General features: G+C 38.1%; 4 protein-coding genes across 4 annotated transcripts; 2 read left to right on the top strand and 2 right to left on the bottom strand.

The window, feature by feature from the left end:
- The first annotated feature begins 5,500 nt into the window (after window positions 1-5,500).
- Window positions 5,501-6,940, top strand: LOC127958712 (progranulin-like). Its single transcript, XM_052557686.1, has 5 exons — window positions 5,501-5,622; window positions 5,779-5,940; window positions 6,006-6,143; window positions 6,426-6,555; window positions 6,671-6,940. Exons 2-5 carry the CDS (start codon window positions 5,779-5,781, stop codon window positions 6,682-6,684), a joined length of 444 nt encoding a protein of 147 aa, XP_052413646.1. The 5' UTR covers window positions 5,501-5,622; the 3' UTR covers window positions 6,685-6,940.
- Window positions 6,941-7,359: 419 nt separating this feature from the next.
- LOC127958710 (calaxin-like) lies at window positions 7,360-9,766 on the top strand. The gene is made up of 6 exons (XM_052557684.1): window positions 7,360-7,464; window positions 7,639-7,794; window positions 9,049-9,153; window positions 9,233-9,384; window positions 9,459-9,563; window positions 9,654-9,766. The coding sequence occupies exons 1-6, from the start codon at window positions 7,389-7,391 to the stop codon at window positions 9,702-9,704; spliced, it is 645 nt and encodes a 214-aa protein (XP_052413644.1). The 5' UTR covers window positions 7,360-7,388; the 3' UTR covers window positions 9,705-9,766.
- Window positions 9,624-12,715, bottom strand: LOC127958700 (RNA-binding protein 48-like). The gene is made up of 5 exons (XM_052557671.1): window positions 12,542-12,715; window positions 12,194-12,384; window positions 11,357-11,502; window positions 10,697-11,259; window positions 9,624-9,904 (listed from the first exon to the last, which is right to left on the bottom strand). The coding sequence occupies exons 1-5, from the start codon at window positions 12,704-12,706 to the stop codon at window positions 9,833-9,835; spliced, it is 1,137 nt and encodes a 378-aa protein (XP_052413631.1). The 5' UTR covers window positions 12,707-12,715; the 3' UTR covers window positions 9,624-9,832.
- Window positions 12,716-15,521: 2,806 nt separating this feature from the next.
- LOC127958684 (zinc finger MYM-type protein 4) lies at window positions 15,522-22,175 on the bottom strand. The gene is made up of 16 exons (XM_052557651.1): window positions 22,031-22,175; window positions 21,731-21,906; window positions 19,307-19,466; window positions 19,028-19,156; window positions 18,862-18,890; window positions 18,554-18,683; window positions 18,316-18,425; window positions 17,961-18,132; window positions 17,633-17,839; window positions 17,441-17,541; window positions 17,205-17,334; window positions 16,836-16,987; window positions 16,639-16,753; window positions 16,322-16,561; window positions 16,121-16,244; window positions 15,522-16,049 (listed from the first exon to the last, which is right to left on the bottom strand). Exons 1-16 carry the CDS (start codon window positions 22,173-22,175, stop codon window positions 15,830-15,832), a joined length of 2,340 nt encoding a protein of 779 aa, XP_052413611.1. The 3' UTR covers window positions 15,522-15,829.
- Between the last annotated feature and the right edge of the window lie 5 nt (window positions 22,176-22,180).

Here is a 22,180-nt window from a genome sequence, read left to right on the forward strand (position 1 = left end):
AATTCAAAATATGCAACTAGTAATGCAACCTAAGCGACTTATCGTGAAAACAGTCATTTTCAATCCTGGTCCTGGGGACCTATTGCTTTGCACATTTTGTATATCTATCTTATCTGACACATTCAGTGCAGTTTATGGAGCTCTCATCTCATGAGTTTATGATCCAGATCAGGTGAGGTAAATAAGGGTGACACATAAAACCACTGCGTCACAATGAAGTATATGCATGACAGTCATGCGACTTTTAATCACCATTTCCGGCAGTAGGAATATAGTTAAATATTTTCAAACTGCAAATAATGAAGTGAAGTGAAGTGGCATACAGCCAAGTATTGTGACCCATACTCAGAATTCGTGCCCTGCATATAACCCATCCAAAGTGCACGCACACACACACACACACACACACAGCAGTGAACACAGAGCAGTGAACACACAGCAGGTGGGGTTCCGGTGCCTTACTCAAGGGCACCTCAGAAGTGGTATTGCCGGTCAAAGACTCAAAGCCACAACTTTAGGGTTAGGAATCAAAACCTCTAACCACTAGGCCACTACTTCCCCCAGTAATGAAATAATGAAAAGTATACAATAAAAAGGCATGTGATTTTTGAAGCAGTTGAAGAGATTGTGAGGGTTCAAAACACATTCTGTAGCACATTCTCAATAAAAAGTTACATTATATTATATTATATTATATAAACATATTTATTTGCACTGTAAAAATTTTAATGGTTATTTTCTAATTAGGTGAACTTCTGGTTACGTGTTTACTAATGTAATCCCTGCAATGAAATACCTATATATTATTATTATTATTTAATTAATAATAATATTTTTTTTTTTTTTTTTTTTGCAGTCCGTGTCCTTTGACCAGGCTCTCAATTGGGAGAGCCAGACTGAGCAGGTTCATTGTGATGGAAATGTCTACTGCCCAACTGAGCAGTTCTGCTGCAAGTCAGCAACCGGCCAGTGGGGATGCTGCAGCGGTAAAACTAACTTTATAAAAAACATGTCCGATAATGACAGTCAAATAAATGTTGATGAACATAGGTTGTAACATAACCTATAAAAATAATAAAAGCTCATGCAATGTGAGGTTTTGTGTTTGATCATGTTGTATTTCATTCTTTTCCAGAGATGGTGGTGTAAGTAAACATCACATGACCTGGGTGCAGCTTGTCGGTTGTCAAAGTGCAAGAGGCTTTCAAATGTCACTGCTGAGAAAAAGCAGTAATATACATTTAAACGAAAACAATGCAACATAAAACAAAATAAAAAATTACAGTCAAATTTCATTGTCATTTAATAAATAAATTGTTTTGAGAGTTATTTTTTATTATTATTTGTTTGAATTTTTTATGATCCATTCCATATGCTATGTGATATTTTGTTCTTGAATGAATCTTATGAACGATTCTTTTAAGGGAACACATTAAACATAACAATATATAAACAACACTAGAGCGGAATGAGCTCATGTGATCAAACACTTGATGTTTGTGATACATTTTTGGTTAACACACGCAACACTCTCACTGGTCGCCAACTGACATATCTACAAAAACAGTCACTGAATCAGTTTAAAACAAACCTAAAGGTGATTCAATATATTCAAGTCACTGGGATAAATAAAAAAATCCCCACTCTTTCCATCTCAGGGCAATAACCATTGACATAACGGGAGACTCACCCCCCTCAATAGTTAGATATAGTGAAATTGTCCGCCCATTAGTTAACATTTTTGATTCTGCTCTGTGTACTCCATTATGTGGTGCTTTGTTCTATCAGCATGAAAAAAATTTTTATTGTAAAATTTATACGGTGCATGGTGCATAAAATGCATCCATCCATAATAACAAAGTGCTCCACTCGGATACGGGGGGTTAATTAAGGCCTCCTGAAGCAAATCAATGCATTTTTGTAAAAAAAAAAAAAAAAAAAAAACATTTAAAACCTTAAAAAATAATCTCTTTACCTGAAATGATAAGCCATGCTGTTTCCCCATTCGTTTCCCCCTGATTCAGCTGTGTTCACAAAAAGTGAATGTATGTACTAATTGTGATGGATATTATAAAGCGACGATAGAAATTAGCAAAACCGAGAAAGCACTGTAGCGAGACACGAGAATCAGGGACGGGCCAATCGAGCATGGCCTGGACCTTGGTAGGATCCATACTGATCCCCTCTGCTGAGATAACGGAGCCTAGAAACGTTATAGACGAAGCATGAAAGGAGCACTTCTCGGCCTTAACAAAGAGTCGATTCTCAAGCAAACGTTGGAGAACGCGGCGAACGTGCTGCACGTGAATCTGGAGAGAGGGCAAAAAAATCAAAATGTCATCGAGATAGACAAAAACGAATAAATTGAGCATATCCCAAAGGACGTCATTGATCAGAGCTTGAAAGACAGCGGGGGCGTTAACCAATCCGAAGGGAAGGACTCTATACTCGAAGTGGCCGAGGGGCGTGTTAAAGGCGGTCTTCCACTCGTCCCCCTCCCGAATGCGTACGAGATGGTAAGCGTTACGTAGGTCGAGCTTGGTAAAGACTTTTGCCCCCTGCAGGATATCAAAGGCTGAGGACATCAGCGGCAGTGGGTAACGATTCTTTACAGTGATGTCGTTCAGCCCCCGATAATCTATGCATGGGCGCAAAGAGCCGTCTTTCTTCTTAACAAAAAAGAATCCAGCGCCGGCAGGCAACGAGGAAGGAACGATTGTGCCGGCGCTGAGGGACTCAGATAAATAATTCTCTAAAGCCTCCCGTTCGGGAGCGGAAAGAGAGTAGAGCCTACCCCGAGGGGGCGTGGTCCCCGGGCGGAGATCAATAGCGCAGTCATACGGGCGATGGGGCGGAAGAGACATGGCTCGAGAACGACTGAAAACCCACCGCAAATCGTGATACTCCTCCGGTACCCCAGTCAGATCTCCCGTCTCCTCCTGCAACACAGAAACAGAAGACACGGGGGGAACAGCCGAGGCTAAACACTTAACATGACATGACAACTTCCAGGACAAAACAGACCCCTTAGCCCAGTCAATGTGTGGATTGTGAAGTTCTAACCAAGGGTGCCCCAGTACTAAAGGAGTAAAAGGAGACTGAAAAATAAAAAAGGAAATTGTCTCTTTATGGTTGCCAGAGATGGTCAGAGTTAATGGGATAGTCTGTTTCTGTACCCTAGGTAGGGTGCTGCCATCAAGGGCAAATAAAAGGGTGGAGTCTCTTAGCGGTGTGAGCGGAATACCTTGTTGGAGCGCCCACTTCTCATCCACAAAGTTTCCCTCGGCCCCAGAATCGATCAAGGCTGCACAGGAGGCTGACGACCCCGCCCACTGGAGATGCGCTGGAAGTGTCGTGCAGGAAGTGGAAGGGATAGTCTTAGTGGTAGCGCTCGCCAGTAACCCTCCTCCTACTGGCGAGCGTTGGCTTTTACCGGACAGGAAGACACAAAGTGAGAGGCACTAGCACAGTACATACAGAGGCGGTTATGAATCCTCCTCTGACGCTCCTTAGATGAGATACGCAGGCCACCCAGCTGCATGGGTTCAGGTTCAGAGTGGGAGGGGCTGACACGAGGCGGCGAGAAAAGACTCTCCTCCAGGCGATGAGCACGTCGGCGTTGATCAAACCGTCTCTCCACACGGATGACCAGGTCGATAAGGTCGTCGAGCCGGGCAGGGAGCTCACGGACGAGGACCTCGTCCCGCACCTCTGGAGACAAGCCCTCCAGGAAGCGAGCGGTCAGAGCGGGTTGGTTCCACCCGCAGGTGGTAGCGAGGGTCCGGAACTCATTGGAGAAATCCGGCACGGATCGTCTCCCCTGCCGAAGTGTGGAAAGCCGACAGGAAGCCTCCTCTCCATAGGCGGAGCGGTCGAAGACCCGGATCATCTCCTCCTTAAAACGCTCAAAGCTTGAGATGCACTCCGCCTCAGTCTCCCAGTTGGCCGTTCCCCACTCGCGAGCCCGCCCGTGGAGGAGTGAAAGAACGAAAGCAACCTTGGCCTTCTCCTTAGCATATGTGACGGGCTGGAGCGAGAAGACCACCTCGCACTGAGTAAGGAAAGCGCGGCACTGTGTTGGCTCACCCGAATAGGCCGGAGGATTATTTATCCGAGGCTCCGTCTGAACAGGAGGACAATGAGAGGCGGACGGCTGGAGACGGAGGTTGTGAACCTGGCTGGACAGCTCGGACATCTGGGTGGCCAAAGAACCGACGGCGTGTCGGGTAGCGGAGATGTCCTCCTCATGCTTCCCGAGGAGGACGCCCTGGTGCTCAACGGCGGTCTGGAACGGGCTGCCACTCGCTGAGTCCATCATACTGGTCAGATTGTTCTGTGATGGATATTGCATGTGGCCAGCAAAATCCTGCTGGAAAATTAAATCAGCATCTTCAAAAAGCTGGTCAGCAGAAGGAAGTATGAAGTGCTCCAAAATGTATTTGTAAACGGGTGCAGTGACTTTGGTTTTCAAAAAACACAATGGACCAACACCAGCAGATGACATTGCACCCCAAATCATCAAAGACTGTGGAAACTTAACACTGGACTTCAAGCAACTTGACCCCAGCCTCAGTCCATTTCTTGTGAAGTTCACTCAAATTCTTGAATCAATTTTTCTTAACAATCCTCATAAGGCTGCGGTTCTCTCGGTTGGTTGTGCATCTTTTTCTTCCACACTTTTTTCCTTTCACTCAACTTTCTGTTAACATGCTTGGATACAGCACTCTGTGAACAGCCAGCTTCTTTGGCAATGAATGTCTGTTGCTTACCCTCCTTGTGAAGGGTGTCAATGACTGTCTTCTGGACAACTGTCAGATCAGTAGTCTTCCCCATGATTGTGTAGTCTAGTGAACTAAACCGAGAGACCATTTTGAAGGCTCAGGAAACCTTTGCAGGTGTTTTGAGTTGATTAGCTGATTGGCTAATCTTATGGGGTGAGTTTCCATAAACATCAAAGTTTGTTGTTTTGTGTTCATTCTAAGAACACACATTATCTCATGTTTAGTCCATGTTTGGACCTTTCAATATCTACCTATTGTTATTAGCTAGCTCATCGGTTATCACAGAATCCTGTTAAAAAGTCCTAATGCTACACAATGAAATCAGTTCACCAAGTTTTATGTAGAAAAACAGCAAATAACTAATAAAATTAGCATCAATATGTACTTTTTGTTTACATAAACATTAAAATAATAACATTAAAAATGATGGCCACATTTGAAAGATTAAAGATTTTTTATAAAAAGATAAAACTCACATATTTCAGCCTCTAAATCATTTTTATAAAAGTCAAAAAAGATAAATTACTGACATTTATCTATGTAAAACTTAATTGATTAGGCCTAATTACAAATATATTTTTAAATACTTATGTTTGGGTGTGAGGAAGTCATCTTACTAACTACGTCAGGATCACCTCTTATTCCCATTCTTTCATATTTTAATAAATCATGTTGACTTTCACATGTTCAGAAACTTGTGATGTGGTGTCTAAATCTCATGATTAAAATTTGACAAGACAGATTTCCTTTTTTTACAGTGGGAGGAGCGATATGTATAAATATAAGAGGGACAGTATGAACATCACAGCACAGCCAGCAGCAAAACAATCCAACAAGCAAGGTAAATGATTTGATTTATCACTGTCAATGAAACTATTATTGACTTTGTCACATTGTCGATAATATCAAATGTTATAGCAGATGTTAAAAGTTCCTAAAAAAATTTCAATAATTAAAAAAGTAGTATTTATATTATTTGTTAATTTCATGTTTTCAGATGGTTCCAGTGCTGATGTTACTTGTGGTGGCTCTTGTAGCTGCAGAATCTGATAGTGCCTCTGTTTCTGTGGTTCACTGTGATACCGCTACTTATTGTCCTGATGGAACAACGTGTTGTCTGAATCCTTCTGGGTCCTGGGGCTGCTGTCCATACCCAAGGGTAAGTGAATCACAGTAAAATCTTTTCTAGTTATACATTAGACTTCATTCTCCCCTCTCCTGCAGGGCCAGTGCTGCAGAGATGGACTCCACTGCTGTCCTAATGGTTATTTGTGTGATTCGACATCCACCCATTGTCAGGCCGGGTGGCTAAGATTGCCATCTTCTTCCAGACTGGCTTTAAATGCTATCCAAGAGACTCAGGTGCGTCAAAACTCTGTCTACAGGTATTTATTACTTGATGTGACCTTGCAGACTAATCAGCGACTGATTTGAAGAAAGCCAATTAGAAATTCTGTGTGACTTGAGATGGGGCAGGTGACACTTTATCTTGATATATGCCACCAAAATAGAGTGAGAGCAATGAGAAGCACTATTCTCTCACTATGAGTGCCTCCCACTACGAGTGGCAAATCTCACTGAAATCTCAGTTATATTATATTATATTCTGTAATACAAACGTTTATTTCTTCATCTCCTTTGTAGTCTTTGTCCTTTGACCGGGCTCTCAATCAGAAGAGTGAGGCTGAGCAGGTTCATTGTGATGGAAATGTCTACTGCCCAACTGAGCAGTTCTGCTGCAAGACATCAGCTGGCCAGTGGGGATGCTGCAGCGGTAAAACTAACTTTCTGTTGATGTGTTAATCATGCCTAATCACGAAGCTTTAGTTAATAATAGATTTAAGATAACATATAACAAAACTCATGCCATGTATTTCTGTCTTTTATAGGTTTGGTGTTGTAAACAAACAACAACCATGACCTGAATGAACCTCTCATCAAAAACTGCCAAAGTGCAAGCTTGAGGCTTTCAAATGTCAGGAATAATCCCACATCCAAGTTGAATTAATAAGAAATAAAAATTGGAAGAATTATAGTTGAATTATAGTAAATTGCACATTTATTCAATACTTTGTTTTTGAGAATGTCTTACTATGTTTAATCCTCCATCGTATTGTTTATGAATCAATCGATCTTTATAAATGAATCTTTTAAAATAACTTGTTATCTTTCTTGTTTTACTGTGTGTTTGAGGACAATGCTTAAACATTCATTATTTTGATTTAATGACTCTTTCAATGCTGGTTGGAATTTATTGGCATAATAATCTGCAGTAAATAAATAAATAAACAAACAAATACAAAATATCATTGAACAAATATAAATGTGATTCAAAAGATTCGAGTCACTGGGATGAATCAAAACCCACAGTTACAACCCATGCACAGCAAAAAGTACTGTAGACTAGATACTCAGGGGACAGCTTCCTCAGTAAGACCCACAATAACCAGATATGGTTAAAAGTGTTGTCAGGACAAAATAAAACGACCGTTTACTGACAAATAAAATGGATGACGCAATTACTTTTTCTTTCTGACAAGACACAAGATTGCTCCGCCTCCATGATTCGTTTCTATAGCAACAACTAACAAAATACTCGTGTAAAAAATGCTGAAAATGTCGGCGATGAACAGAAAATTAATTCAAAACCTCGCCGAGACGTTATGCAAGCAAGTCAAACATTGTAGGTATCTATAATTATTTTTTTCTATGTCAATTGATATTATTTATAATATTATTCTTGTAAAACGTTTGCTATCAGCCTAGTTCATCACCATGGCATGTAATAGAAAAGTAAGAAGAAAATGCCTTGTTACTGTCTGTTTAGTCATTTGACAACATTGTGCTCGTGCCGTAGTTGATAAGAGAGAGACGGAGTGTCTAATACGGCTGTTCAGCGGTCTGCTGGGAGAGCAGGCAGAGAGAAGAGCGGCTCATGGACTGGACCGAGTCAGGTTTAGACACATACTGCACAACACATTCGGCATGACCGACGACATGATGATGGACAACGGTACGTCTCCAATTTGGATGAGGACGAGAATAATAATAATGCCAGATCATTGACAGAGAAAGTTGCTAAAGGAAGGTCGATTTATTGCTAAAAGTTGATAAACTGATGAGTTGCGCGATGACCCCATTGCGTAATCACGACGCAAAATTGTCACAACATCAAATATCAGCAAAACATATATTTAATGTTAGTTTAGATTTGTCTGTAAAATAAAATACATTATATATATATATATATATATATATATATATATATATATATATATATATATATAAATAAATATATATATATATATATATATATATATATATATATATATATAAAACACACATTTTGGAATGATTAAAAAATGAATAGCTAGTAAACTTGTAATACTACACTTTCTCAACGATTATGAAAAGTCTGTAAAAAAAATAGTGCACAATCTACTGGTAATATGAAATAGTTTTCTCTCTCTCTTTTTTTTTTTTACCTGTATTTTAAATTAAGCCTAATTTAATCAAATTTTCGGGTTACAATGGATCATGGATAATTGGCAACACTAAGCAGGCTATGCAACACCGACGACGCTATACCAAAGTGGACAGTAGTATATAGTTATAAATTGTATAATATTAATATATAATAGTTCATATTAATTGTATAAACCTTTACAGTTAATCCAGAACCCTTGCAGCAAGATACATTTTTTGCGGACTTTTAAATTAAATGTTCCCTCCTGGTGGATGACCTGCCCAACTTTTATTTGACCCTCTAACTTTAGCACTCACTATTCTAATTCTATTCCTAAAAAACATAACGACCTTTCTAATCTTTTTGTATTCTATTTTCTTTTCATTTATTATTCAATTAGTAAAAAAGAACTCTAACATTAGCTTGCTCTATTCTTTTTCTATTGTTTTCTTTCTTTTTATTTATTATATTATTTAAAAGCCTTTTCTACATGTACCGCGTTTAAGCTAACTGAAACTTGTTATAGCACTTATATATCATTGCTCTTTTGTTGATTTTGATCGCTTCCATTGTCCTCATTTGTAAGTCGCTTTGGATAAAAGCATCTGCTAAATGACTAAATTAAAATATAAATATATTTAAGTGTTTAAATACATAAACACAAGCAAATACACATACTTATAATCTTAAGTACAAATATATCTTAAGTTTGAAGTTATAAGGAAATTGGTAAATGACAATAATATTTGCAATGTTTCTTAATGATGAAATAATAATACAAGCTGATTGTATTTTTAACAGTATTTCGGGCCTTTGATAAGGACAATGATACCTACATAAGTGTCAGAGAATGGGTGGAAGGATTTTCTGTCTTTTTGCGAGGCACACTGGATGAGAAAATCAAATGTAAGTTCTTCAAGACTTCACTTTAAAGTGGCGATAATGAAATATCATGTACACAATGTTTCTTTTATATTTGTATTAGTCTGTTTTGACGTATACAACCTGCACGGGGACGGATACATCTCACGGGAGGAGATGTTACAAATGCTGAAAGACAGCCTCATCAGACAACCCACTGAAGAGGACCCTGATGAGGGGATCAAGGACATTGTGGAGATTGCGCTGAAGAAAATGGTACTACTATGTGTCCTAAAGCTTACATGTAACATCTTACCATTGTTCACCAAATACATAAATCTTATTTTCAGGATTATGACCATGATGGGAAAGTGTCTTATTCTGATTTTGAGAAGACAGTCAAAGATGAAAACCTTTTACTTGAAGCTTTTGGCAACTGCCTCCCAGATGCAAAGGTAGAAATCACAAGCAACTATTGGTGCATGAAACGTGTTTTGTCATTTTGAAGGACAGGCTCTTAAAATCTTCTTTTATTTGTTTGGCAGAGCATACTGGCTTTTGAGCAACATGCATTCCAGGAACAACATGGACACTGAACAGAACCACTTAGCTTTTTATGGAAAAAAAATAAAGTAATAAGAGAAAAGATATTTACACAATATTTGTTTCTGAAACTGAAATAAACATCTAAAATATTGCTCAATCGGAGACCATGATTGTCTTATTAAATTCTTCTGCGTGGCTTTGCTGTAGGGGTCTTCACTTGTACAGGTTTGATCTCTGGAACAGATGTAACCTAAGAAAAGAAAATAAATATTGTAACAACAACGCAAATACCATCATGAGAAATTACATAATGTGCATAACATTTCATTTTAGTATCGAGATAGTATAGCTTTTATTACTATTTTGAATCAGTTTTTATTTTTATGTTTCCAATGTAGTTTTATTCAAAATTCTAGAAATTTTGTAATGTTATTGTCATTTTTATTGTCAGTGTTTTTATATATATATATTTATGTGTGTGTATATATATATATATATATATATATATATATATATATATATATATATAAAGAGTTCAGATGCAAAAGCCTCCAAGTGCCATCTGAAATTTTCATCTAAAAATTAGGATTTTTATTAAGCTCCTATGCATAATTTGAGTCATTGTACTTAAATGGCAATGTGCAGGTCCTCTTGCTATAAAAGTGAAATAACTGAACATAAATATAGAAAACTGATAAAAATCCTAATTTTAGATAAAAAATTTAAGATGTCTCTTAGAGGCTTTTGCATCTGAACCATCCAACCCACCTACCCACACACACACACACACACACACACTTACTTTTATATTTAAGTTTTAGTTTGACGAAAATAATTAGAAAATTAGTACAATAAATAACTAATTAAGCTAAAATAAGTTCTCATTATTAAATGTTTTATTTAATATTAAGTTAATATTTATTTAATTTCAAGTAACTGATTTTTTTTGCTTTTCATTTTAGCTTCAGTTTTTGTTTACTAGAATTCTAGGTACACAATGTAATTACATAATATTTACAGCAGGGATGAGAGACAAACTAACCTTACTCATTGTTTGACGGATCAAACTGGCGGTTACATTTAATGAATGATCCTCCATGTCTACTTTGGGCAGCTCTGGTAATTTAGGACCAATCAGAGTCTCCGTTTCAGCTGCTTCATTCAAAAAGAACGCTTGTCCCTCCAACTTTCTTTTTCTACTTTCTAAATGTGTTGTCCTTGGCATAAATCTGATAGATGGAGAGAGATCCTTCTGCCTTTTAATCAAATCTCTCTCTTTTTTACAAGATGCAGAAGATGCACACTGCTTGGTTTCTTTTTCTGTGACAGGAGGGATGGCATTATGTAGAGAGCCCATCTTATCCTCTGTAGGTAATGTTGTATCAGTGGTCCACTGCATCTGTAACGGCTGTTCAAAACCGTGAAGTCTATAAGAAACATCGTCCTCTGGTGCTAATGGCAGCAAAGAAAAGCCCGTGTCATCAGAGTTGACATTCTCCATTCTGGCCTTTTCAGAGCCTTTCTGGATCTCAGGTGCTGCAGATGTTTGCGTGTTGGTGCATGAGGACTCTGTGTTTTCTTCTAATTGCAGATTGTGTTGTTTTGCTAAAAAAAAAAAAAAAAAAAAAAAAAAAATTACACATAGGTTACATAGATTTTCAACAGATACAATACCTGTATTATACAATACCAAATACAACACCTGTATGTTGGCTTGCTCTGTTAACATATCTTCTCCTGTCCTGTAACTTTTGCCTCGTCTCTTCCACAGTTTCATATTCGGGGGCATAGCAGACGTGCAGCTGACCCCCAAAGAAGCTCTTTTCATCAGTGTGCCGTTTAGCTATCCTTAAAATTTCCACATTGTAACATATGCATGTCATTTCATGAGAAAAGAGCTTTGAGCATATAGGTATAAAAAAAAAAACTATTTTAGACATTAAAAAGTTCAATAAATCATCACATTTTTATATACTTTTTAGATATAAGTTAATCATATTTAGATACATTTTACCATTATATTCTATAGAATATTCAGATTGAATAAAATATTAAATTACACATAAAAATGATGAAAGCATGACATTGTATATTATGAATATTGTTGGCTCCTTGACAAATTGTTCTGGAATAGCTATTAGAAGTTGTTTTGAATACAAAGTCTGCTAAAAGTGCACATGTAAAAATTTAGAAAGGACACTTAACATTTGTAATATTACAAACTATTGTATTTCTTCTTTCTGTTAATCTAAAGACTTCCACAAAAATATTAAGCAGAACAAGTGCTTACAGCATATTAATAAAGAAACGTAACATCAAATCAACCTCTTGTATATTATAAAATAAAGACTGTAGTAATGGCTGCTGGAAATTCAGCTGTCATCACAGGAATAAAGTACATTTTAAAATATATTAAAACAGAAAATAGTTTTATAGTATAATAATGTCAAAAACATTTTTTTGATGAGCATAAGAGACAAATGTTACAAAATATCTAGTGTGGCACGTTCACTTTAAACATGTTTTAGTCTGTCTTTACCTTGCACTCGTCAGTTTCTTGAACTGAAATAAGTAGACCTCGGTGAACTGCTCTGCTGGGTATTCATCCAGAGCTCTGTACTCCTCGATCACTCCATACAGAGCGAACAGCTGCACCAGCTCGGTCATCACTCCAATAGCGGGCACTCCTTGAACTAACAGAAACCGAGACTCCAAGTTGATGGTATACACCTGAAATCAGTGATACAGTCAAAAATAACATTCGCACTGGCTGTGGCTCAAAATCTGTTTAGGTGCCTAACACCATCTTTGTGCATTAGGTGCTACGAGAAGCTAAAATACGGTGCTCACATTAACTAAAAAAAAACTATTTATAAAATAAACCCACCTTAACAGCTTTGAGGCGCCTTCCCTCTCTGTATTTTGGGCGTGTTTGGGCAACAGTTCGTTGCTCGTGGTGTTTATACAGTTGTTGTGTGTCCCACACAGAAGGATTAGCGACCGACCTGTCCATTTTATGTAGTGAAGTCAGCGACCAAAGCAAACGACTCATCACGTTTCAAAATAAAAGTCTCGGTTTTTAAACGAATATTTAATCTATGCTTTCATAGTGATTTGCAATTGCATAGTTAATTTGACATTCATTCCTTATTAAACATTTAATTGTATGCACCAATTAAATTAGCATTTAATATAGGTCATTACAATTTTAAATGTAATTTAAAATGTATTCACTCGCGTGTACTTTATAGAGTAATTTTTAACCCTCTGGTATTGGTCATTGTTCAAGTCACACTTGTGTTGTTTGCGCTCATTGGAAATGTTTGGGAAATACAAAGAGCAATTCTCAAATGAACAATACCCAAATCTTGCTCCCAGTGAATTTCTGACCATTATCGCCCCCTCCCGTTATTTTTTGTGCCCAGTGCTCCAGCAAATATTCTAATATTGCATATAATTTTCGGGCATCAGGGAGCCGCTATCAATTTGCAGAGTATTTAAAACTCGTTATAATGAGCGCTCGTTGTTCACTTTCACTTTGCATTTTACAATCATGCATGCTGTGTAAAGCTAGATCAGATATTTGTCAATGAGCTCAAGATCTGTTGAGCAGCAAATCCTCCAGCATGAGCTGTCAGCCATGGGTTTGAAATCTTGCATAGATTACATTTGACTGAAATGCTTGTATTGAAAATTTTGCATTCTACCCAGGGCCATCGCTAGTAGAAAGGTTGTGATGAATGTGATTATAGTGGCGCATGACTGTGTCGGTGTCCTTAATGTCAATCCAAGAACATTAAAGAAAGAAAATAACTCGCTGCTCTTGACTGAATACATTTTTAGGTTTAACAAGAACTACCATAATCTATATTTAATTTACACAGTGAAGACTATGCAATACTATTTTACATTTGATTATTCCGTTTTGATCGATATGCATTGACAGTGACTGTAAATTATGTATTTTAGGTAAGGAAATTACATTTTGAGTTTTATATATTTTAGGATTGTATTACTTTGGGTGCTTGTTTATTACTTTAGCCACCAACTACACCTCAGCCCCACTGTCCTCTTATGTAATGTTCTGAAGTATTACATTTATACTGTTAATAAGGAATTTGTCAAAGACCACATGAAGTTACTCTTTTCATTAACTTCTCATAAATTGCCAGCAAGCATTGATACATTGATACAAGTATTAAGACGCATCCTTTCCAAATCAAAAACTGAGAAAAATTACCTTTTCTCCACAAATGAACTGATAGTTGAGATGCCTGTATCTCAGATGGCGGTCATCTGGTGATTATAAACAGCAGAGACAAACAGGTTTGTCCATGTTTTTACAAATAACGACTGTCAGAAATGAATATGAAATATTTCTGTATAAATAAGTCTACACTTTGTCTTGTAGGGAGTTCCTGATAGGAATCATACAAAACGAAGAGTCATTCTGGATTGGCCTCACAGATGAGGAGATCGAGGATAATGGCTATGGGTAGACAACACATATCTTTGTAAATATAAAAGGTATTGGTTCATTTACAGTTCGTTCAATTCTAAACCCTTAATATTATACCCTTTTGACAGTTTTGAAACAGGGGCGAGTACCCCAGTGGAGAGGACTGTGCTCAAATATATAAAAACTCCATCCAAGACCTTAAGGGCTGGTTTGATGTGGTCTGCAATAAAGCATTTAGAAGAATATGTGAGACCAGATCCTCCAGACAAACATAGTGACAATGTTAAGTAATGGGTGTCGTCAGAAGAAGATTATTTGGAAACAGAAATGCGGCTCATGACAAGGGAACATCAGTCCTGTATATTTACTTTATTGCCTAGCATCAGTGTCTCAAAAGTTGATAAGCCCGCATAAGCCCCATTGCTTTTGTTTTAACATCTCTTCCCTCTGGCTGGGGGTCTGTGGAACCTCAAAGAACTTTGGTAGTAAGATGTGATTGGACAGTTGCTGTATCCTAATCTATCTCGCTCCTGCTAATAAGCTAGAGGCCTCGAGTTCAGCAAATTAACTTAATTGAATCTGCTCTACATTGGCCATAAATAATCTGATCCGGTTGCAAAATAAAAGAAACCTTCAGGTCTTCGCTTGGGCTGATAAGCGCTAGTGTATTTTTCATATTTAGCCATGTATTAGGCTTTTTACGTACTATGCGAGTGCCTGCTTGTGGAATCTTTTTTATTTTAATTTTTGTTTCTGCATTTTGCAACAGGATCCACTTATCATTTTTGACATTTTGTTCCCCCTCTGGAACACCCACAGTTTTGCCTGAAGATTTTGCCGGTCAAGATTTTTTCATTGATTATGATCCAAAAAAAGAGATTTCATTGCTTTTATTCAATTTATATTTGTCCACTCTTCACCAAAGTGGTCTGAAAAAGATCCTGTGGCTAAACCATGCAAAAGTTATTCTATTTAAAATACAGCAAACCACTTCTTTTCAATCAGATGTCTGTCAAAAGCATGAAAATATCTGTAATGCTTCAAACCATTTTTCTCTTAACTAAAAAAAGTAAAGCAACTTTTAAAATTATGTAGTGTTTTTGTAAAAATAAATAGAGTTTTTGTAATTATTTGTGACACACACTAGCAATTTTGAGTGAAAACTGTTTCAAAGTAAATCCTACACCAATTGTTTTCAGTGTGGATACATTTGCTGCAGAATAAAATCTATTTTGCCTGCCATGTAGAAAATGTACGTTGTGTAAATTATTTATGATATTCTCCACCAGGGTGACATGACAAACAAAAAAAAGAGTGTGGGCTTAGGCATCAAGTGTTTCTGTGTAAGGAAAAAGGTTATTTTTGTACCTCTTTTCAGATAATAAAGATAAAAGATGTGCAGAATCAGTTTCAATCAGTCTTCATTTATCCATAAAAAAAGGCATCAGGAGTCAGTTTCAGGAACACTGCATCTATTTAAACCAACATGGCTTGCAATGAAAAACAATTTCAAAATTTGGTTTTGGAATGATGCTTTCAATGTCTTTAGTGTTTAAATATAAAGGTGGCGACTTACAATAATCCCACTGTAGCTGTGTACGTCCTTATAACTAAAAGAAGATTGAATAAGGAAACGAAATGATCAACCACTTGCTTTCCAACATTCAGAACAGTCAAAATCCGGTTCAGGATTCAGGTTTTCTCAGTGCTGTGGTACTAAATCAGTGTGAAGTCCGAATCACTTTCTGAATCAGTCTCGTTGGGTGATGTTTCTCTCTCTAGGTGCAGCTCTCTGACAGTAAGGATACGTGTGAGCATGCTGTCCAGAACCTCGTCACTCAATGAGGTGATTGAGAACCACGTGGGACTGCTGGGTACACAGGAGCGCTCGGGGCTCAGATAAAACTGGGTTGTGTCTTGTCTTATTCCGGGCGAGCTGGAAGAAACAACATTGTATGACAAGCAAATACATCATGACTTGTTTTTTAACACAAAATGCCAACGTACCATTTTGAGAGATAGAACTCGTAAAGCCTGACAGGACAACGAAGAGGATTGTCTGAATTCTGCCGTATTTTTAGCACCCTTTGCCGTTCACCTTCCTTCTTCTTCTTCTTTACAGGGACACCATCTGAAATGAACAAAATGATTAAGTAGAAACAGAATTACCAAAAAAAGCACTATTAAATAGTACGACAGACCACTGACCCGTGCTTCCATCCTCTTTGGGGGGATAGAAACGCAGGAAGGACACTTTGTTGTTAGCTTGTCCTCGAGTGTAGCGTTTGATGTGGCCAAAAGAGAGGCGGCGGTGCTGCTCCACAGTCTTGTAGTTGAAGTACTTAGTGAAGAAGTAAAGCAGCGTGTTGAGCAGCACACCGGGTGAAAACGCCCCCAGCTGCTTACAGTCCCACAGATGATACTCCTCCACACGAGAATGAACATAACCTGAACATACACAGAGATGTATTAATAGAGCAGCACCAAAACAAACTAGTCACACATTTGTGATTTAAATTACACACCGCTGGGTAAAATAGTTGGCTTCCACCCTCGGAGTATGTTGCTCATTTCATGGCAGAATTTGGCATAGAAGACATCAGCAAAGATGTTCTCCATCCGATTGTTGTCAAACAGGTACTGCAAACATGAACGACAAAAGCTTAAATCTAATCAATTATATATAACATGACTGATTATGTTTTTTTTTCTCATGATTTACCTGCTGGATTCCCAAACAGAGATAAAAGATGCTGTCAGGGCTGTATTTCTCTCCGTTGGGTCGACGAACTTCAGAAATGAACTTGCAGAGGCCATAGCTTAGTTCAGCAGTGCAGCACTTCAACAAATCCTCCTTTAGTGTCATACTGCGTGCTACGGATAAAGATAGTGTTTAGTGCCATAACATCTCTCAACAAGTCTCCCATATGTAAAAATGACTAATTAATCCCAATTTTCATTTGGATTAATTAGTGTGTTCTTTAGTTGATTTATTTAATTATTCCCAAGTTAATTTGGTCCAGTATTGCTTCTGAATAAAATATGAATAAACTTATTTTGGGGATGAAATGCTGTATAAAAACAGGCTTACAGCCAAATTTGAGAGTCTCCATGTCGGGTTGGGCGCTCCTCCAGCGCACCCACTTCTTCCAGGCTTTGACTCCGTACTCGTGTTGCAGTTTGGAGAGGCTGTTTGGAGGTGCTGATGCACACTTACTGCCCTACATTCCAACAAAACACATAATAATCTGAAACTCTCTTTTCCATAATGTGATATGTTGGAGTTTGGTTGGTGGTCAGGAATAATTCTGCTTTAGTTTTTCTTACCTGTTTCTTCTCAGGGAAGCCATCGTGTCCTCTCTTGCGTGATCTCTGTTTTCCAGAATTGATCTCCTTTTGCATTTGCTTTCTAAAATTTTCAATGCTCTCTGAAATGCGAAAGTATAAAGATGCATTTAAGATGATTAAAAAAAAACTTGTTTGGTGTGTTTTGACCTTAATCACAGGAGAAGCGCTCACCGATTGGGAAATCGGCCTCCAGGTCCATCTGTGGCTCTTCTGCGGCGGTGGAGACGGGGGTCAGTGTGGCAGGTCCGGGTGGAGGAGGCCTCTCAGGTTCAGGGGTTTGATCCCATGTCTGGGCAAAAGACACAGAGTCCTCCTCCCAACTCAGATTGCTTGATAGATCTTCCAAATCAAGATCCTCCATTATGTTACCAGTCTGATCTGAGCAACAAAACAGTCGTCTTCAAAGGTATGTATGTGACCAAAACAATTAAATATGCATTCGCGGATATATTATACAGCCTAAACACCAAAACCATCAATAATGTTTTCAATCGTTTACCACTAGAGATGATGTGTTTCTCCTTCTCTGCATCCTCAGCCACCATCTCTGCCATCATGATGAGGTCGGCCTCCAGTGGGTCATCAGGGATCTTCTCTTTGATTTCCTGAATGGTCTTCACAATGTGCTCGGCATTGTCCAGAGTTGTAGGGAAGAACAAGGGCACCGGAACCTGCATTGAATCCATATTTATCTAATAGACTACAAAACTACATTACCCAAGAGTGGCAACTGTCTACATATCTACATATTTAAAGGAATATTCAAGGACTAATATACTTCTGTGATATGTTGTTAATACAGAAAATATTTCTGACTCAGAAGCTGAGGATGAGGAAGGGTAGAGTAGATGTACCGGAAGTGGAAGCCCCAAAGACTGTGGAATGTATTGAGTGTAGAGATGCATGGGAACTGGCACATACACTGGCACTGGCACTGGCAGCACTATCACTTTAGGAGTTCCATCTGCAGGATAAAAAGTGTCAGCATATGCTCTGGAAGTTGTTTATTAAAGAGAAAAACAAATGGGCAAGAATATCCAGAATAAGCATGCTAAAAGTGATTGTCATTGTCGCGCTGGAACTGATTAGTACCTATTTGTGCTTCAGCATCACAGGTGTGAGGTTTACAGGACGTGGCTTTGTTTTTGCTGATGGATTTATGTGGCAAGTCCTTGTCTTTCTGGGTTTGGGATGAAGAGACAGCAGCTTTCACAGCACACTTCTGTAAGCAGTGCAAAAAAAAAGAGATTTGTGTACAGCAAACCAGACTGATCCAAACAAGCACTACTAAGGCTAAAAATAAATGGACAACTTAGACAATCTGAATGCCAATTTTGCTCTCAATAAGTAAAGTCAGTTTTTAGACTATGAGTATAATTGCAGGTCTTTCCTGAACTCACATTTCCTGTGACTTTTACAGGAACAGAGCCTGAGGAAACAAAGGGTTATATATGAATGACTTAAGCATACAACGCCTCTCAGACTTTAATCATATGCATTAAGTAAAAGCGCTCCATCCGGGCTGACATGAGTGTTTAGATAGTAAATGCATCTGAGGTTAATCACCTTTTGGACCTGGGTTTCCCAAAACGCCTGGCTGGTTGTTGGATGCAGTTGAAAGTGAGACAACATTGGCAATGACCGGTGTGCCCTCTTTAGTACTTTGAGGAACTGCAGAGGATACTGGTGTCACACCTGTGGAGACAGTGACAGCGCAGAAGAAGAAACATTTAGGATGTAATAATTCTAGCTAGCCAATTCCAGAATCTACAGATGTAATGAACAAACACTGGATGGGATAAAAGCATACCAATAATACACCCAAATATCTGTAAGAGGACATACCTTGTGTGGCCAGAGATTTATTTGCAACCACTCCAGTGATGCCCTGCAGACTGCAGAAGAACATCAGGCACCGCAGGCTGCAGAAATGCTTCATTTCACCCAGCCATTTCACCGACTCCGTTACCTTCTTGGCCTGCTTGCACATTGAGCACTTTATTTCCTGTCAAAATTGTGCAGCAGCAACATTTACTGTTACTTTCAGAAGCAACATTTTCTATCAATCTCCTAAGTCTAATGATGCAGCACAAAGGTACTTTGAAACAATATAGGTAATTTTGCACCACGTAGCTCCAGGAACTCTGGTTCTAAGAACCAGCCATCATTGTTTTTCCTGGTTGCATTAGCAACTCTAATGTGGCCGACAGCTACATTTTAATGCACAGCATTTACAGACATTAACAAACAGTGAATTTAAGAAGCCGTAATCGGAGCTGTTTTTGTGGTGTCATGGGTTTCATGATAATGGAAATTGAATGTTTTGGTGTTTTGTATGCATTTGACCAAACATCTTAGCCACTGGTAGTTTCTATGGAAGGGTTTTAGACCTTACTCTGAAGTGGGAGCTAATTTAGTTCCCCGAAGCAGAGTTAATAGAACTAAATATGTTCCTAGTTCCTGTGATGTGAATGCACCAAAAAATGGGTCCTTCCACCCACGGATGGACTGGGACTAAAAATCGGCCCTGGCATTTTGGCCCAGACAGGCCCACACCACATGACATGAGACCACAAATACCACCCGACCTTGTGCTCCCCTGCCCTGAATATGTATACCCACTCCTACTCTTTAAAACTACTAATGCCATGTAATGTGTAAGCAAGAATCAGTGAGAGTTGACACATTAAATACCTTACTTCAACAAAGTGGTGTCTTATCACGGCTTACCGCAGGTTCTACCCTCACTCCCTCATCTTGAGTCTCCTCCTCACTAACACTGTAAATGCCACTGCTGCCGACACCACCAGCACTTTCATCAGCCACAGGAGCTGGTGAAGGTCCTGCTACTGCAGAAAACATTTGTGTCAATTTGACACATTTGGGAGCATCTGCCTGAAGAGCCTGTTTTTTTTATTCTCTTACACAGCTTCTCTGCACCTCCTTTGCATGTCTTCTCCATGATCACGCTGAAACTGCGTGCAGGCAGAAATCCCATTGATGGTGCTGTTCAAAGATATGATTGGGCCAGTCCAGTGTCAATCAAGAAAACAACCAATGGGCCGCTGAGCTACATATTTCATGGGCCGCGTCTGTCAGAAGGAAAAACAACTAGCCTATGTGATATTTTTGACTAAAGTGTTTTGGGCCAGCAGCCCAGTGTCAATTGAAAAAACATTGGGCCGCCAATCTGGGCCTACCACTTCCTCTGGCACAAAAGCCCCTAATGTAACCTCTTTATTGTCTTTTTCTTATTAAATGCATCACTAAATAAGACTGAATAACTATCCAAGTAACTATATAACTACATAACTAACTCAACAAGCAGTAAATAACTAAGTAAATAAAACTACTTAGTCTGTTAAGCTAGTAAATAGGGATGTATCAAAATAAACATGAGCTGTTGAAAATCGATTAAATTATGTGAAGAATCAAAGCGATTCATTTAGGGGTAGGAGTTTATATGAATGCATGTCTGAAGGTTACTGTCTCTAGAAAAGTTTATGGTATTTTTTCTTATCTTGCCTTTGTAAAATGCATATTAAAATTCTGCTTTGTTTACGGTGGAAACCAAGGAAATGCTTTAAGCGCCACCTTCTGGCAGATAGTGAATCTGCATCTCATTCAGTTCGTCCTTTGTTTCATGCACAAAACTGAAGTCAAACCATTCTGATGTTTCTTCTAAATTATACAATCTCATTTAGATTAAATACTGCTCATGCAGCATGTATGCAGCATCTTTGTTTTTGTTTTAAATGGGAAGAGCACAGACAAAGCCTTATTTTGTTTATATGAAGATATATTTTTTTTGTGTTATTTGATTTAGGGCTTGTTTTAAATTTTCAATTTAGTTTTGTTATTTACATTAACATTATATTTAAATGTCATTTAGCAGATGCTTTCCTCCAAAGCGACAAATAAGGACAACAGAAGCAATCAAAATCAACAAAAGACCACTAATATGCAAGTGCTAAATTATTATATTTAAAAAAATAAAAAAATAAAAAATCAGCATTTTGTCCAAGCAATAATAAAAGGACACATTTAGTTTATTATTTGTCTTAAAACTAATTTTGTAAAAAAAAAAGAAAAATTTAATCTAAATCAGGATTCGAATTTCATCCCTACTATTAAATATGTAATCAATTAGATTAGAACTAAGCAGAATAAATAAGCACATAAAGTACATAATTAACTGCAGAAATAAATAACTTAATAATGAAACCGTTAAACAACTCAACTGCATGAGTAAACAAAATGAAATATTACCTGACGCATCAGTGAATTATGTTTTATCAAGCAATCGTTCCCACAGAACTCCTCTTGCTTTCCATCAAAGACATCAGTCACTAGAGTCTTAGAAGTGCTGTTACAGTAAAGGCAGTTGCTACAGTGTTTCTTTCCCCAGCGTTTGAACAGGCTATGCTCAAAGATTGTCTTGCATCCTGTACAGAGAGGAAAACCACAAAAACAAGGTCACATTTACAAATTGATAAGGTTAATAATCTAATATTAAAATAATGCCAAACAATAAAATAATAACAATGTCTGAATTTTTCTTATCCTTACTCTCACTGCAGAAAGAACGGTCAACCTTGTTTATCCTTCTCACTACTTTTACAATTTTATCGAGCTTGCAGTGTTCACAGCGAGCCTCCATGCGGTAAATCCTTCTGAACTCATCAATACAAGCGTTACTGCAGAAAGCGTACATTTTCC

The sequence above is a fragment of the Carassius gibelio genome, chromosome B5, assembly GCF_023724105.1.
Source record: "Carassius gibelio isolate Cgi1373 ecotype wild population from Czech Republic chromosome B5, carGib1.2-hapl.c, whole genome shotgun sequence".
Taxonomy (NCBI): domain Eukaryota; kingdom Metazoa; phylum Chordata; class Actinopteri; order Cypriniformes; family Cyprinidae; genus Carassius; species Carassius gibelio.

Bases quoted from the DNA above. Each gene is read 5' to 3' on its own strand.
- LOC127958712 (XM_052557686.1), top strand. From the start codon at position 5,779: ATGGTTCCAGTGCTGATGTTACTTGTGGTGGCTCTTGTAGCTGCAGAA. The intron at 5,941-6,005 runs GTAAGTGAATCA...CCTCTCCTGCAG, and splicing joins GCTGCTGTCCATACCCAAGG to GGCCAGTGCTGCAGAGATGG. The intron at 6,144-6,425 runs GTGCGTCAAAAC...TCTCCTTTGTAG, and splicing joins ATGCTATCCAAGAGACTCAG to TCTTTGTCCTTTGACCGGGC.
- LOC127958710 (XM_052557684.1), top strand. From the start codon at position 7,389: ATGCTGAAAATGTCGGCGATGAACAGAAAATTAATTCAAAACCTCGCC. The intron at 7,795-9,048 runs GTACGTCTCCAA...TATTTTTAACAG, and splicing joins CGACATGATGATGGACAACG to TATTTCGGGCCTTTGATAAG. The intron at 9,564-9,653 runs GTAGAAATCACA...TTTGTTTGGCAG, and splicing joins ACTGCCTCCCAGATGCAAAG to AGCATACTGGCTTTTGAGCA.
- LOC127958700 (XM_052557671.1), bottom strand. From the start codon at position 12,706: ATGAGTCGTTTGCTTTGGTCGCTGACTTCACTACATAAAATGGACAGG. The intron at 12,385-12,541 runs GTGGGTTTATTT...CACTGATTTCAG, and splicing joins GGCGCCTCAAAGCTGTTAAG to GTGTATACCATCAACTTGGA. The intron at 9,905-10,696 runs GTTAGTTTGTCT...TTCTTTTCTTAG, and splicing joins TCCGTCAAACAATGAGTAAG to GTTACATCTGTTCCAGAGAT.
- LOC127958684 (XM_052557651.1), bottom strand. From the start codon at position 22,175: ATGTACGCTTTCTGCAGTAACGCTTGTATTGATGAGTTCAGAAGGATT. The intron at 19,157-19,306 runs GTATGTCCTCTT...CTGTCTCCACAG, and splicing joins TAAATCTCTGGCCACACAAG to GTGTGACACCAGTATCCTCT. The intron at 16,754-16,835 runs GTAAATCATGAG...TCATGTTTGCAG, and splicing joins TCTGTTTGGGAATCCAGCAG to TACCTGTTTGACAACAATCG.